This window comes from Podarcis tiliguerta (assembly GCF_965153285.1).
Source record: "Podarcis tiliguerta genome assembly, chromosome: 1".
Taxonomy (NCBI): domain Eukaryota; kingdom Metazoa; phylum Chordata; class Lepidosauria; order Squamata; family Lacertidae; genus Podarcis; species Podarcis tiliguerta.
Window position 1 is genome coordinate 76423674 of NC_139534.1, and position 12107 is coordinate 76435780.

At 39.6% G+C, this 12107-nt stretch overlaps 2 protein-coding genes across 3 annotated transcripts in view; both read right to left on the reverse strand.

Annotated features, from left to right (window-relative positions):
* Positions 1-402, reverse strand: part of SLC6A5 (solute carrier family 6 member 5) — an 85998-nt gene extending 85596 nt beyond the window's left edge. The window contains exon 1 of one of the 2 annotated variants that reach the window (XR_014508758.1): positions 215-385. Coding sequence is in view for 1 of the 2 variants with exons in the window: in XM_083430746.1 (XP_083286872.1) it covers positions 215-289 (75 nt within the window). In the remaining variant the exon portion in view is untranslated. Of the gene's footprint in view, positions 1-214 lie in introns of both variants that reach the window. The other variant, XM_083430746.1, reaches the window with a different exon arrangement.
* Positions 403-8187: 7785 nt separating this feature from the next.
* PRMT3 (protein arginine methyltransferase 3) overlaps positions 8188-12107 on the reverse strand; it is a 57964-nt gene continuing 54044 nt past the window's right edge. Inside the window, exon 16 of the mRNA XM_083434612.1 lies at positions 8188-9251. Coding sequence (XP_083290738.1) covers positions 9142-9251 — 110 coding nt within the window. The 3' untranslated portion in view covers positions 8188-9141. The remainder of the gene's footprint in view (positions 9252-12107) is intronic.

Here is a 12107-nt window from a genome sequence, read left to right on the forward strand (position 1 = left end):
GTCAGTCTGACATAATGCTTAATATGCTGGCAGATTCCCAAGGGGCAGATGGTTCACAGGATTGCAATGATGGTGAAATTGATTAAGAGATCATTGGCTACAATAGCACATATCCTTTTCGGTTATCTAGATGCTTGCTTTAACCCCCTTAAATATAAAAAAGCCAACAAGATTATTTCATGAGCATGCTCGCTCTCCACACATCTGGATTTACCTGAGACAGTCCTGTGTATCTGCTACCAATCCTAGATACAGTCTGTCTGGCAAGACTATCTTCTTGTCTGTCCATTGATTCATGCCTGCACAATCGGGCAGTAGCAGAGAATCATTTCAGCAGCAATAGCAGGATTGATGTTTGGGCAGCCAGATGCAAGGGATACTGTCCTCTGCCCTTCCCAAAGCACTGGATCTGCTCAGAGAGACTTCTAAAACAATCTTCTCTCAGGCAGGTTTAATATTAACTGTTGAATTGTATCACATTTTAGTGGTTTGAAATGCTGAAAGGAAACAGCCTGCCACACCAAGGCTTTTAAAATTTGAACTTCAAGAGCTGATCAGGGCAACCTTTATCAAATAGCGATAGCAGGGAGAAAAGTGCTAGCAGTTTGATTCAGAAGCAGGAAAGAAGGCAAATTAGCCTTATGTCTCTGCTTACCCTGGAAAACTGACGTTGTGGTATAATAATGGAACACATTTCTAAACAATGGAACGTAACAACAGGGCCATATGAACGCCAGCATAAAACCTGGGGTTTAAAATATGGGGGAACAGGAAGAAGCATTGGTGTAGTTTGGGCGGGGCCCCAGGGCCAGTTGCCCTGGAGGCAAAATTCTTAGGGGTGCAAAATTTCAAAAGAAAAACGAGTAAAGTAGTAATAATAAATTTTAAAAATAGCACAGTCTCCCCCTCACACAGAAAATCTCCCAATATTTGTCTGGGTGGATTGCGGAGTGGATTTGGGAGATGGCTGGTTGTTAGGGCACCCTCTGGAGGGCTTTAGAAAGATACCCACCTGACCAATCCCCCATCCCACTCTCTGCTGTACTCGCCGCTCATGGAGCACTGCAGTAGCCACTCAGTTAGGTTGCTGAGCTATTGCCCCTTCGTTCTAGCCTATCGGTGGACAGTGCCAAGGATACAACCCACACTATGCCACTGGGAATAAGGTGGTTCCAACCAGCAGATTTGGATTTTCTAAGTAAGCATCTGATTTATATGATCAAGGCTGCAATCCCAACCCCACTTATGTGGAATTAAGTCCTACTGAACTCCACATGGTTAGAAATGGTTAGAATTGTGCTGTAAGAATTGTGCTGTCTAAGAATTTTTGCCTAGCAGGAGCATCACTGAAGAACACTGAGAAAAACAACACCATATTTTAATAGTCTACTGATGAAATAATCAATTCCATCACCTTTGATTTCAATTTGATAATTGATTATGAAATACTCTTAAAGGTTATATATTTATTCCTTTTTGTACATATCCCACATTTATATTGATGGCGGGTTGTGCTGTGGTCTGAACCGCTGAGCCTAGGGCTTGCTAATCAGAAGGTCAGCGGTTCAAATCCCCGCGGTGGGGTGAGCTCCCATTGCTCGGTCCCTGCTCCTGCCAACCTAGCAGTTCGAAAGCACGCCAAAAAAGTGCAAGTGGATAAATAGGTACTGCTCCGGCAGGAAGGTACACGCTGTTTCCATGCGCTGCTCTGGTTTCGGTGTTCTGTTGTGCCAGAAGCGGCTTAGTCATGCTCGCCACATGACCTGGAAAAACTGTCTGCAGACAAACGTTGGCTCCCTTGGCCAGTAAAGCGAGTTGAGCACAGTAATCGCAGAGTCGTTTGCGACTGGACTTAACTGTTAGGGGTCCTTTACCTTTTTAAAGGTGCTTAACTGGTTTGAATGAAAAACACTGATTTATGTTTGAAAAGCAGCATCATAAGGTATGTTGGGAATAGGGATGGTGGATGCTTAACCCACAACTTGTTTCACTGGGGAAGGGGGCATTGGTTGCTCCAGATCAGTTCCTCACTGCTGCTTAAAGAAAGCTCATCTTAAAAGGTAATGAATCTGAGGTTTTACAGTTGTTTCAGAAAAATTAGGAGCTATGAATACCTTAGAAAATCTCTCTTTTAAATTTTTGGTTAGGTGGCTTACAGACAAAAGGAGTGAACCACCGCTAGTAGTTTCCTTATGTTTCTGTTTCCAATGCAGGAATCAATTCACTCACATGGGGAAAGCATAGCTTTACTACAGTTCCTGAATAGCAGAGAAGTTCCACCACATGCACTCCCCCAATCCAATTTTCCAGCTGAATGGACAGTGGGTTAAGGCTATCCAGTAATGTGACAAAGGTCAATGCTATTAAGAGATCCTCCCCCACCTAAGTTGCTCATTACTAGTTCATTGCACACTTCATCGAGAGGTTCAATAAAAGCTCAATTGTATATACAACTGAACTTTGTTAAGTTCAATAACCATGATGCAACATTAGCCTTCCCCCCGTTATTCCCAGATGCCAGGAGAGACCCATAATTGGCCTGCCTCATATGATCATATCTTACGGTCCATGTATCTAGCATGTGAGTCTGTCCACCCCCTCTCCTAAAGAGAATCACTGCCACAGAACATCCGAAAGCCGGGATGGAGAAGAAGTTAAGAAATTTGGTTTGGCATTTCAGAGTGAGTGTGCTTCCAAATTGCCAGTCTTCCTGGGGCAGCAACAGGGAAAAATCCATTTAAATGCAGAGTGAAAGATCATTGTTAACCCAAGAACCAGTAGACTTAACCTTTCTTTCTACCCCCTCTCCTGGTTGCCAGCTCTTCAGGTTTTGAACACCTTTACATTTTAGTAGCCATGTTGTGAGTTTACTATAGGTGTAATCCTTAGTAAAAAATACAATTGGCCAATTTCTTTTTTAATATTTTTATTGATTTTTACACAAACAAACAAAAGATAAAAACACAACATGTCTTCTCAATTTGTATGCCCATTTGGCTATGTTTTAGCCTACTACTTCCATCAACCACAACCAATGATTTTCAAACTTTACGTCTTAATTCTGCATTTTGTTATTGTCCATATTACTTTAACAGTTCAAATCTTCAATAAAAGCTGTTTCCTAAATCCTTTTTTTGTAATATTTCATATTATTCTCCTTACATAACTTCTTGTAGTCCTACAAGCGTAGTCAAATTACTACAATTGTCTTTCAAATATTTCGCATATTTACTCCAGTCTTTCAAGAACTTCTGGTCCCACTGGTTACGAATCCTTCCTGTTACCTTACCCAATTCTGCGTAGTCCATCAGTTTTATCTGCCAGTCCTCCTTTGTCAGCAATTCTTCTTGTTTCCATTTCTGTGCCAATAATATTCTCACAGCTGTTATAAAAATAACTTGTTATCTTGTCTATTAATGTCCGTACCTACAATACCTAGTAGAAAAGCTTCTGGTTTTTTAACAAATGTATATTTCAATAATTGGCCAATTTCTTCCAGATAGTTGAGCTAGAGGAAATCGGTGCAATGGGACTTCCCCCTTTCACACCTCCTGCCCCTTCTCAAATCTGCTCTGGAGGGATGAGAGAATAGTGGAGATCATTCCACCAGACATGCAGAAATGCTTGTGCTGACAGAACAGTATCCTTAATGCTGAGTTGCACCAACCACATAAAAATGATCAGTGTAAAGCATCTTAAAGCAAATGTCAGTGTCTGAATATTGGTGACGCTACTATAAAACACAATGGAAACCATTTTTGGATATATTAGACAACTATCTGGGTGCACCAACCCTATTTTGTTCTCTAGAGCTTTATTCCACTACATTATACACATTTCCATGGGAGTTTGAGTCGTACCCAAGTGGAAAATCAAATTAACTTGTTGAGTAATTTTTATTCCTCTTTAATTTGTATGGGCCCCATTAAGTGGCTTGGGTTTTTTGTGTGTGTTTTGCTTTGGTTACCCACTGCCAACAGCCGTAGGAACAGCAGCAGTGGAAAGTCAAAAGCAGCACTGAGCTCATTCCATGGTACTTGCATTTAGTTGCTATAATGGATCATTTCATGTGCTGCCACTGTTACCAGCATCTATCTGAGATGGTTGGAAGGGTTTAGTAAAAACCTTAACAGCATCTCCTTCACTTTTCCCAGCTGCTTAGGCAAGTTTATCTTAGCATGGCAGAATGCCATTAGGTTTTCCAACCCATGGTGCAGATTATCTTGAATAAAGTCCCCAAATCTGGAACTTAATTTATTGCTATTTTCCCTAGGACCAGCTGAGGACATTTTGGGCTGCATCCAATGTTCTCTGCTAGTGCAAAGGTTCTTTAATGTTGCACAACCAAGGAATCCAACACAACAATTCTGCTAGCAGAAATGAATCGTGCAACAGATTGCACAATCTATTGTGCAACATAGTTAGCAGCAACTTGCGTATGCATTCTCTTGTGCAACAATGTCCTGATGGTGCAAAATGTTTTGCTAGCAGAAAAAGTATATCGCTAAGTGACTTCAGCTTAGCACTACATTGGATACAACCCTTTGTTGCCCAAGATGAAGGTCAAGTTGATTTGTCCTCCATTTTACATACAGAAGCAGATTGGAGTAGAAGTTGCCTCTTGCTTCAAAACTGACAGAAGACTCAATTGGTAGAGCATGAGACTCTTAATCTCAGGGCTGTGGGTTCGAGCATCAGGTTAGACAAAAAGATTCCTGCATTGCAAGGGGTTGGACTAGACCCTTGTGGCCCCTTCCAACTCTACAGTTCTATGATTCTGTGACATCAGCATTTCAGCTCAAGTGGTGCAATGCAAACTAGGGTGCTCAGGAAGAATGGCAGGAAGCAGCAGCACACACAAAGTAGGGTTTGCTGCCTGAAGCAGCTGATCACTCTGCCTATTTGCAGAGGCAGCCTTGCAGTACTCACATGTGAGCGAAGGACAATGTTTGGTGACTATTGCTTTTGCTGGGATTTGACCTAGTCCAAGACACTGACCGGCCCATGGGAGTTTATCAACTTCCTTTTCTGCTTCCCTGTTTTGCTCGATACCTCCTGTAGCAAGGAAAGTAGGCCGAGATGACATGACTTCTCACACTTGATCCCAATTTTCTCATTTGGTAGCATCTGTAGTGTCCCTTGTTTATGAATGATACTAGAGGCTGCACTTCTAAAGCAGGTGAAAGTCTGCCTAAGGAGTACGTATTGGGAGATGGTGTAAGTACAGGTGAAGGCAGCACTTGTGCTCTTAAGGAGGCCCCATAAAGCTCAGCAGGTGTAATTGTACCATCAGCAGTTTTTCACAGGGTTAAGAAAGGGTGGGTGTGGACCTGCAGGATCCCAAATCCTTGTTCCCGAAACAATCCTGAAAAGGGGGACAGAATCCTACACCAGTCCTGGAGAGAGTGTAGTGATTTTCTATCCATTATGTTAATATCAAAGGGAACATTAGGAACAGAAATAAATAAATCAGGGGTGGTGGACAGAGCAAACAAGATAATTCCACCTTCTTCCATGCTAGCCAGATAAAGGCAGCAACGATTAGGAAGTTCTTCAGCTGTGGGATTTCCCCTCTCCCCACATTTTAGGATTGCCCAGGTAGCCTTGTGTTCTTCAGTATGCCCCCCCCCACCACCATGCAGTCCAACTTCTCTATCAGTAAGCACTCTTATATAATCATGCCACTTTGACATCGTCTGGGAATAAGGATAACCCTCTCTTTTTAAAGGATCTGAATCAGGAGGCTACAGCGATTGTATGAAACGATCTGTCATGCTTCTCTGCATTCCTTTACCCATTAGAACATTGTCGAGTTTAAGATTAAGCACTCTTCCTGCTGGATCACAGGCCCTGCATCTCATTAAAGTAAACACACTATGTCCTAGAGAATTAAAAACAAAGGACAACCAAGAAAGTGTGAGATGGGGGAAAAACCCCAAATCTATTAAAGGTCCCAATAGGAGGCTCATTTCTTAAGAAAAGACCCAGAGCAGCCGCCATATTAATGGCTTTCCCTTCTCCAATGACAAAGCTATGCTCAGTTTTGCAGCTCAGTTGCTGACACACTCCGAAATAATCTAGTGGCGTATTATAAATGGAAAAGTTCCCTTGTGGGGATAATACTGTTTTCCAGTTCCATAGAAGCATGTTTTATTTCTTTATATACACTTGACACCCAGAAATAAATCCTATTTTATACTTTAGCAAAAATAACCAGGAAAGGTTGGGTCAAACTCAGTACTAGATAATACTTCTGAATTTCTGGAAACTCCACATGTATACAACTGATTCTAATTTATCCAGGAACAACTAAAAAGGAATCTGATGAGTAATAGCTTACCTCATAGTCCAAGAGTTTTTTCTTGCTTCTTATCTGTGATAGGGCTCCTGTGTTCTCCCCAGTGTAGCATAGCTAGCTTTTGGAAAATGTCTCCAAAAACAGCTTTGAAAATTATTTTCGTATAGCCAATTGCAAAATGGTAGTAGATGAAAATAATAATGGGATTTATGATTATTATACTGGAGTATTTGCCCATTCTGAATAACTTTTAATTATTAGCTACAGGAGTTTACCCTATAGCACTCTTCATGATTCCCAGACCTGGTGCCTATATACAGCAAACGTTCCATCTTCAATGGCTAGTCATATCATTGCCTTAAATAGTTAAAGGAATCATTAAATATAAAAACAGTCTGCACAAACTGTAGTTACATCAGCTAATGACAAACCTCTTAGCTTTAATAGCCCATGTGGCTTTGCATCATTAATAAACTATTTAGTGATGTGATTAATTTGAGATCTTATTTTTAAGTATTAGCACCACTTGTAAGAATTTATTAAAAGAACCATTTTCTTTAGTAATGCACTGATGGGAAAGAGGTTGGTAAATTAAGGGGCAACGATTTTGGCTGCAAAAGCAAGTTCTAAAAATGGGGGAGTTAGTGACAATTTGTTAGCCAAAAATGTATTGGCCCACACCCTTGACAGAGCAATCTTTGAGAGAAATGAAAGGGCAGTTAAGCACTCTTGGTGGAACATCACAAAACTTTCCCCGGTGACTGAACTTCATGCAGAATCAGCTTGAAGTGTTAATTCCCAATTTGGCCCAGGCCATAGCCTTATGGAGACAGAAGGGAAAGAAGTGTTCTATACAGCCTTATGGAGACAGAAGGGAAAGAAGTGTTCTATACAGCAATGACTGCAAATGCATAGAGATGATCCGCAAACTGGAATATATTTAGAGGATGACAACACAGGTGGTTTGGGGATAGAGAACAAGGATGTGAAGAGCTGGAGCTGTTTAGCCTGGAGAAGAGATTACCATATTTAAAAGGCAACATGACAGTTTTCTTCCAATATTTGAAGGGCTATTACATAAATGGGTTTTCTTTTGCTCCAGAGGGTAGGATCTAAACCAACAGATTCACATTTAAACAGAAAATGATTTAGATTAAACATTAGTAAGAATGTTCCCAACTGCACTGGCTGTGTTGACAGTGGAGAAGACTATCTCTGAAGATGGCAGTGGTGGTCTCTCATTTCTAAGTGGGCATGCAGCAGATTCTGCTTAAAGGAATCTCCTGTTGGGTGTACTGCAGTAGTGGATTTTCTGCTAAATAAGATGACCTTTGCAGTTCCCTCCATCACAGACAAGAACACTTTAAATGAGGGTGTGTACCCCTTTGGCTACGACTAGCATTTCCCTACTCCCCAGTTCTGTGTACATGTCAAGGTGGAGGGCAGGTCACATGCAGATCTTTGAAATAGGCAGAACCTCCAGCCTGCTCTAAAGTTCATCTCAAAACACACTCAAGTACCTCACTTGAATTCTCTGCAATACATAGAGAATCAAGGAGAAAGTGACAAAATGGATAGCCGAGTGTCCTTAAGGTGACAAGGATAATTACTAAAAGGCTAGGGGCAGTCACTCCTTCTGACTGCATGCTGGAGGGCAGAAAATGCATTAGATAAATCCACACTAAACCTATTTAGGTGTCTACTGTTTCATGCTGCCATCTTGCCCTCTGCACCATTTGTTGTAAAGACACGCGCATAGCCTCAAACATCTAGTGGTGAAGGGGAAAAGAATATTTTTCTAAAGAGTTACAGAATGCTCACCTATCTTTCATGGTATTGCAGCAGATTGCACATGACTTTTTTTTAAAAAAAAAACCCTATGTGCCCATTTGTGCTATTCTTTATTTCAGGTAGCCAAAGAATCCAGGTATATGTTAAAACCAGATTGGTCTTTAACTCAAATCAATGTACTGTAAGCAGCAGTACTGATTACGAATGGCAATTGCGGTATTCTGAATCTGTTGGATTGTCATCAGATAGACAATAGTATGCCATGATGTATTGTGCATGTCTTGTTACAGTTTACAGATTTAAAGTATGACAATCTTCATGGGTGATGGGATTTTATCCTGTATGTAGAAGGGCATATGATACCAAGTGTGACAAGTTAGCAAAACAAAGAATTGACAAGACTGATACCTCAAAGTCTCAACAGGTGGCTCAATACAAAAATCTCATAGTCAAGACACGTAATAAATTTATAATACACATAATAAAACTTTATTTTTTCAGTTGTAATATAAAAATACTTGAGGAAAAATAATGTTTTGCCCATCTAAAGGAGGCCAAAACTGGGGGGGGGGGGGGGTTGCAATAAGTAAATCCCAGCAGACTCCTTGTCAAGAACCTTGGCTATGTTTCTAAATACTTAACTATCAAAGAACGGTATCCAACAATGCCATGTTCAGAGTAGACCCATTGAAATCAACTGACTTAGTCATGCATATCTTCAATTCATTTATTTCATTGACTCTACTCTGAGTACAACTTAGTATGATTTCATTAACAGGTCAAAAGTATTACTTTTAAAGTATTTAAAAGTATTTAAAGTTGCACTGCTCACGTCCACGATAGCAGTCTTGCAATAAACTTAATTCCCTCGTGGTTTCTTCTACTAACTGCTTCAGATTGTATGAAATAGCCAGCAGAGAAGAACCAACAGTCTGTGGGAACACACTTTCTAGCACTATCATTTCCAGAAAAATGTATTTTGAAGTTGTTGATCCAAACAACCATTGTTTTTATTCATTTTATACATTTCAAAGCTAGCTGTGGAGTAGTCCTCACTGAAGACTGTATGTCTGCTTCACATTTTTCAGTGAAAGTGTTATGATGAGGGAACGTGGATCTTTTCTGTTTTTGTGGACTGTTATCTTTCCTTTCAGTTCTTCACCTGCAAAACAATGCACAAATGAAGCAGCTTTTATTAGTTTACCAAGGAAATGGTTACACACAGTGTTACTAAATTTGCATGCACAGTGGCACCTGCTTCATTGAAGGCACCTGTTGTAATATGGTAAAAAGTCATGACAATTGAGATCACATTTGGGTGGCATGTTTTTGAATATCTGGGTGGCATATTTTTGAAAACTTCACCATCCTATTAATGCAACAGTAGGAAGAAAAGAGTCACCCTTAAAACACTACAGCACTGAATTCTGCCCCCGGTGACTCTGGAAAAGTCCTTCTGCCTTTTGATTACCAGACTGAAACCCCCCACTTCCAAAAGATTTCCCTAATGAGAATTCTGCACACACTCACATAAAACCATAAAGCTGGTTCTCTCCTGCTCAGAGATAGGTTTAGGGAATCTACTTAATGCAACACCATTGCTTTAATATCCCTTCAATTGTTGGAAACTATGACATATTTTGTTTGACAGCTTTCTAATGATTTTAAAACTGAGACAGGGCTAAGGGATGGGCAGAGACAGCAGGTAGGAAGGAAGCTAAGTGGCTACATACTTTTGGGCTGCCTTTGACCTTTAAAACATAAAGGCATGATATCCAAATTGGCACCTAGCAACCATCCTAAAACCTTTGTCAAGGAAACAAAAAGCAATCACGCTTGATAACCTTCTGTGAAGTCTCTGTCAGGTTAGCTAATGGGAGATGGAGGCACAGGTACTTTAACAAACTGAAGATTTTAACAACCATACAACCATGCTTTAAAAAACAAAACAAAAAAACCAAACCACAGCCAAAACATCACAGCATTAGATAGGCAAATCCATCTGTTTGCAGTATGCTATGTATTTGTAATTGCTTTGTAATTGCATGAGTACTTAGAAATGGACTTTATAGGACTTGGCTAAAGGGTATTTTGAAGAACTGCCTGTATTTAAGAAAGAACCAAATGTATTTATTTTATATTACAAAGTAAATTGTTGACTGTTTTTGTTTAAGATTTGCCAGCTCTTTTGGTAGGTGTTTAGTGCAGATATTTTGGCAATGTACCAAAAAGATCCTGCTTATTTAAATATTATCCCTGGATGTTTCAGCCGAATTTGTTTGTCCCAATCCTTCGAAGTGTGTTTAATTTGCTATTAAGCAGTTGCTTATATTCCACCCCAGAGACAAATGTGCTTCAGCAGCGAGCACAATCATCATTACCACCTTTTATGTATCTTTAGAGGTTTTCAATTGTTTTATTAATTTAGGGGATGAACATAAAGCTGCTAGTATAAAAAAGAAAGAGAAGAAGTTTAGTATAAATTTTGAAGACAGCAGCAGCACATTTTATGTAAGAGCAAGTGTTTACTTGGCGTTAAGAGGAACTATAGCAGACTGTACAAAATGGAGAGCCACTGTACCTTCAAGGGATGAGGGAAACTTGTTTTTATAACCAAACACATTAATTCTACAACATGTATGACAGAAGTCTAGATGAGCAATGAAATGAAAGGTTTTATCTGATGAACACGATAGCTTTAAGAGAATTTTGGAGCCTTGGGCTGTAACTTAACTGGGAGCAAGCTCCATTCAACTCAGCAGAAATTAATTCTGAAATGACATATGTATAGGACTGTATAGATATATTCTATGGAATGGTGGCACTAAGCTTAAAGCAGCCTGAATTAAGGCACATATTGACTTTTCCCCAAAATGGCTTTCCTATTCACTCTTCAACCCAGGAAGTGCAACTTCCTGCATATTTTAAGCCTCTCCTTGTATAGAAAAATTAGCAAAGTCTTATCTGTGCTCAGGCACTGAAGACTGTCAGCACTGACTAATTTATTTGTCCTACTTATTTTTCTTCTAATAGTGTAGCAGTTAGATCTAGTCCCTTTATATAAAGCAACACTCCTCCTTGTATCTTTTTTTTTAATTGCGTTATTAAATCTGAAATATAAATGCAATAAAAGAACGTATTCTAGAACTTTTACTCCAAAACATATGGTCCACAGGAAATCCTGTCTTTTCCTTCTGCAGCCAATCCAACCCTTTCTCATAACTCTTTCCATCTTCTGAGAGAGCAGGTAGAGAAATGAATCTTTGTGTCTCCTTATGTCACAAAACATAATTTTGCGAATTGAGCCTGGAGATTTCGTGAATACATTCATGCGTACTCAGTTACCTTTATAACATTGCTATTTGTATGTAGTTCAAAACTGCATGAATGCATGAATCCTTGGGAAAGGTGAAGCTTTACTAAAATCACTGCAGGGGGAATGATTACTGATGGCTATTTTAAATAAGCAGACCTTAAAATATCCCATCCAGATGCCTCATGCGTCTTCATAAGGGACAGATGCATGAAAAAAATCAGCATGTTGGCAAAGTATAATCAATAGTTTCATAATTTATGACAGATTAACTAATGCAGTAGACATGGTTTGATTTTTAATTCTGTTCACAAATAGTCCAGTGATTTATTATGAAAATAGGTAATGTACATTTGGCATAAAAACATATATGTTCTCCATTTTTCAGTGACTGGAGAAAGCCTATGTAAATCATGGTTGGATCTGAATTGTTAGTGTAAAACAAAAATATGCATACATGTAATGGGTGGGAGTATCTCCTTAGAAGAGCTATCCCTATTCTGGAACTGGGTGACTCTTTCATGTATTAAAATAGCAGCTCCTAAGTAAAGATCTTCTATTAATGTCATGTGAACAGGACTAGAAATTGGTTTGATGAGAAAAAGTAAGAAGAAGGGGAAAAGCCTATTTGGTACCACATGTGATGTTTTCCAGCCCTCCCCCCGCCTTTTAAAACAATTGCCTTTAAAGTTGCAGGATTGCTTT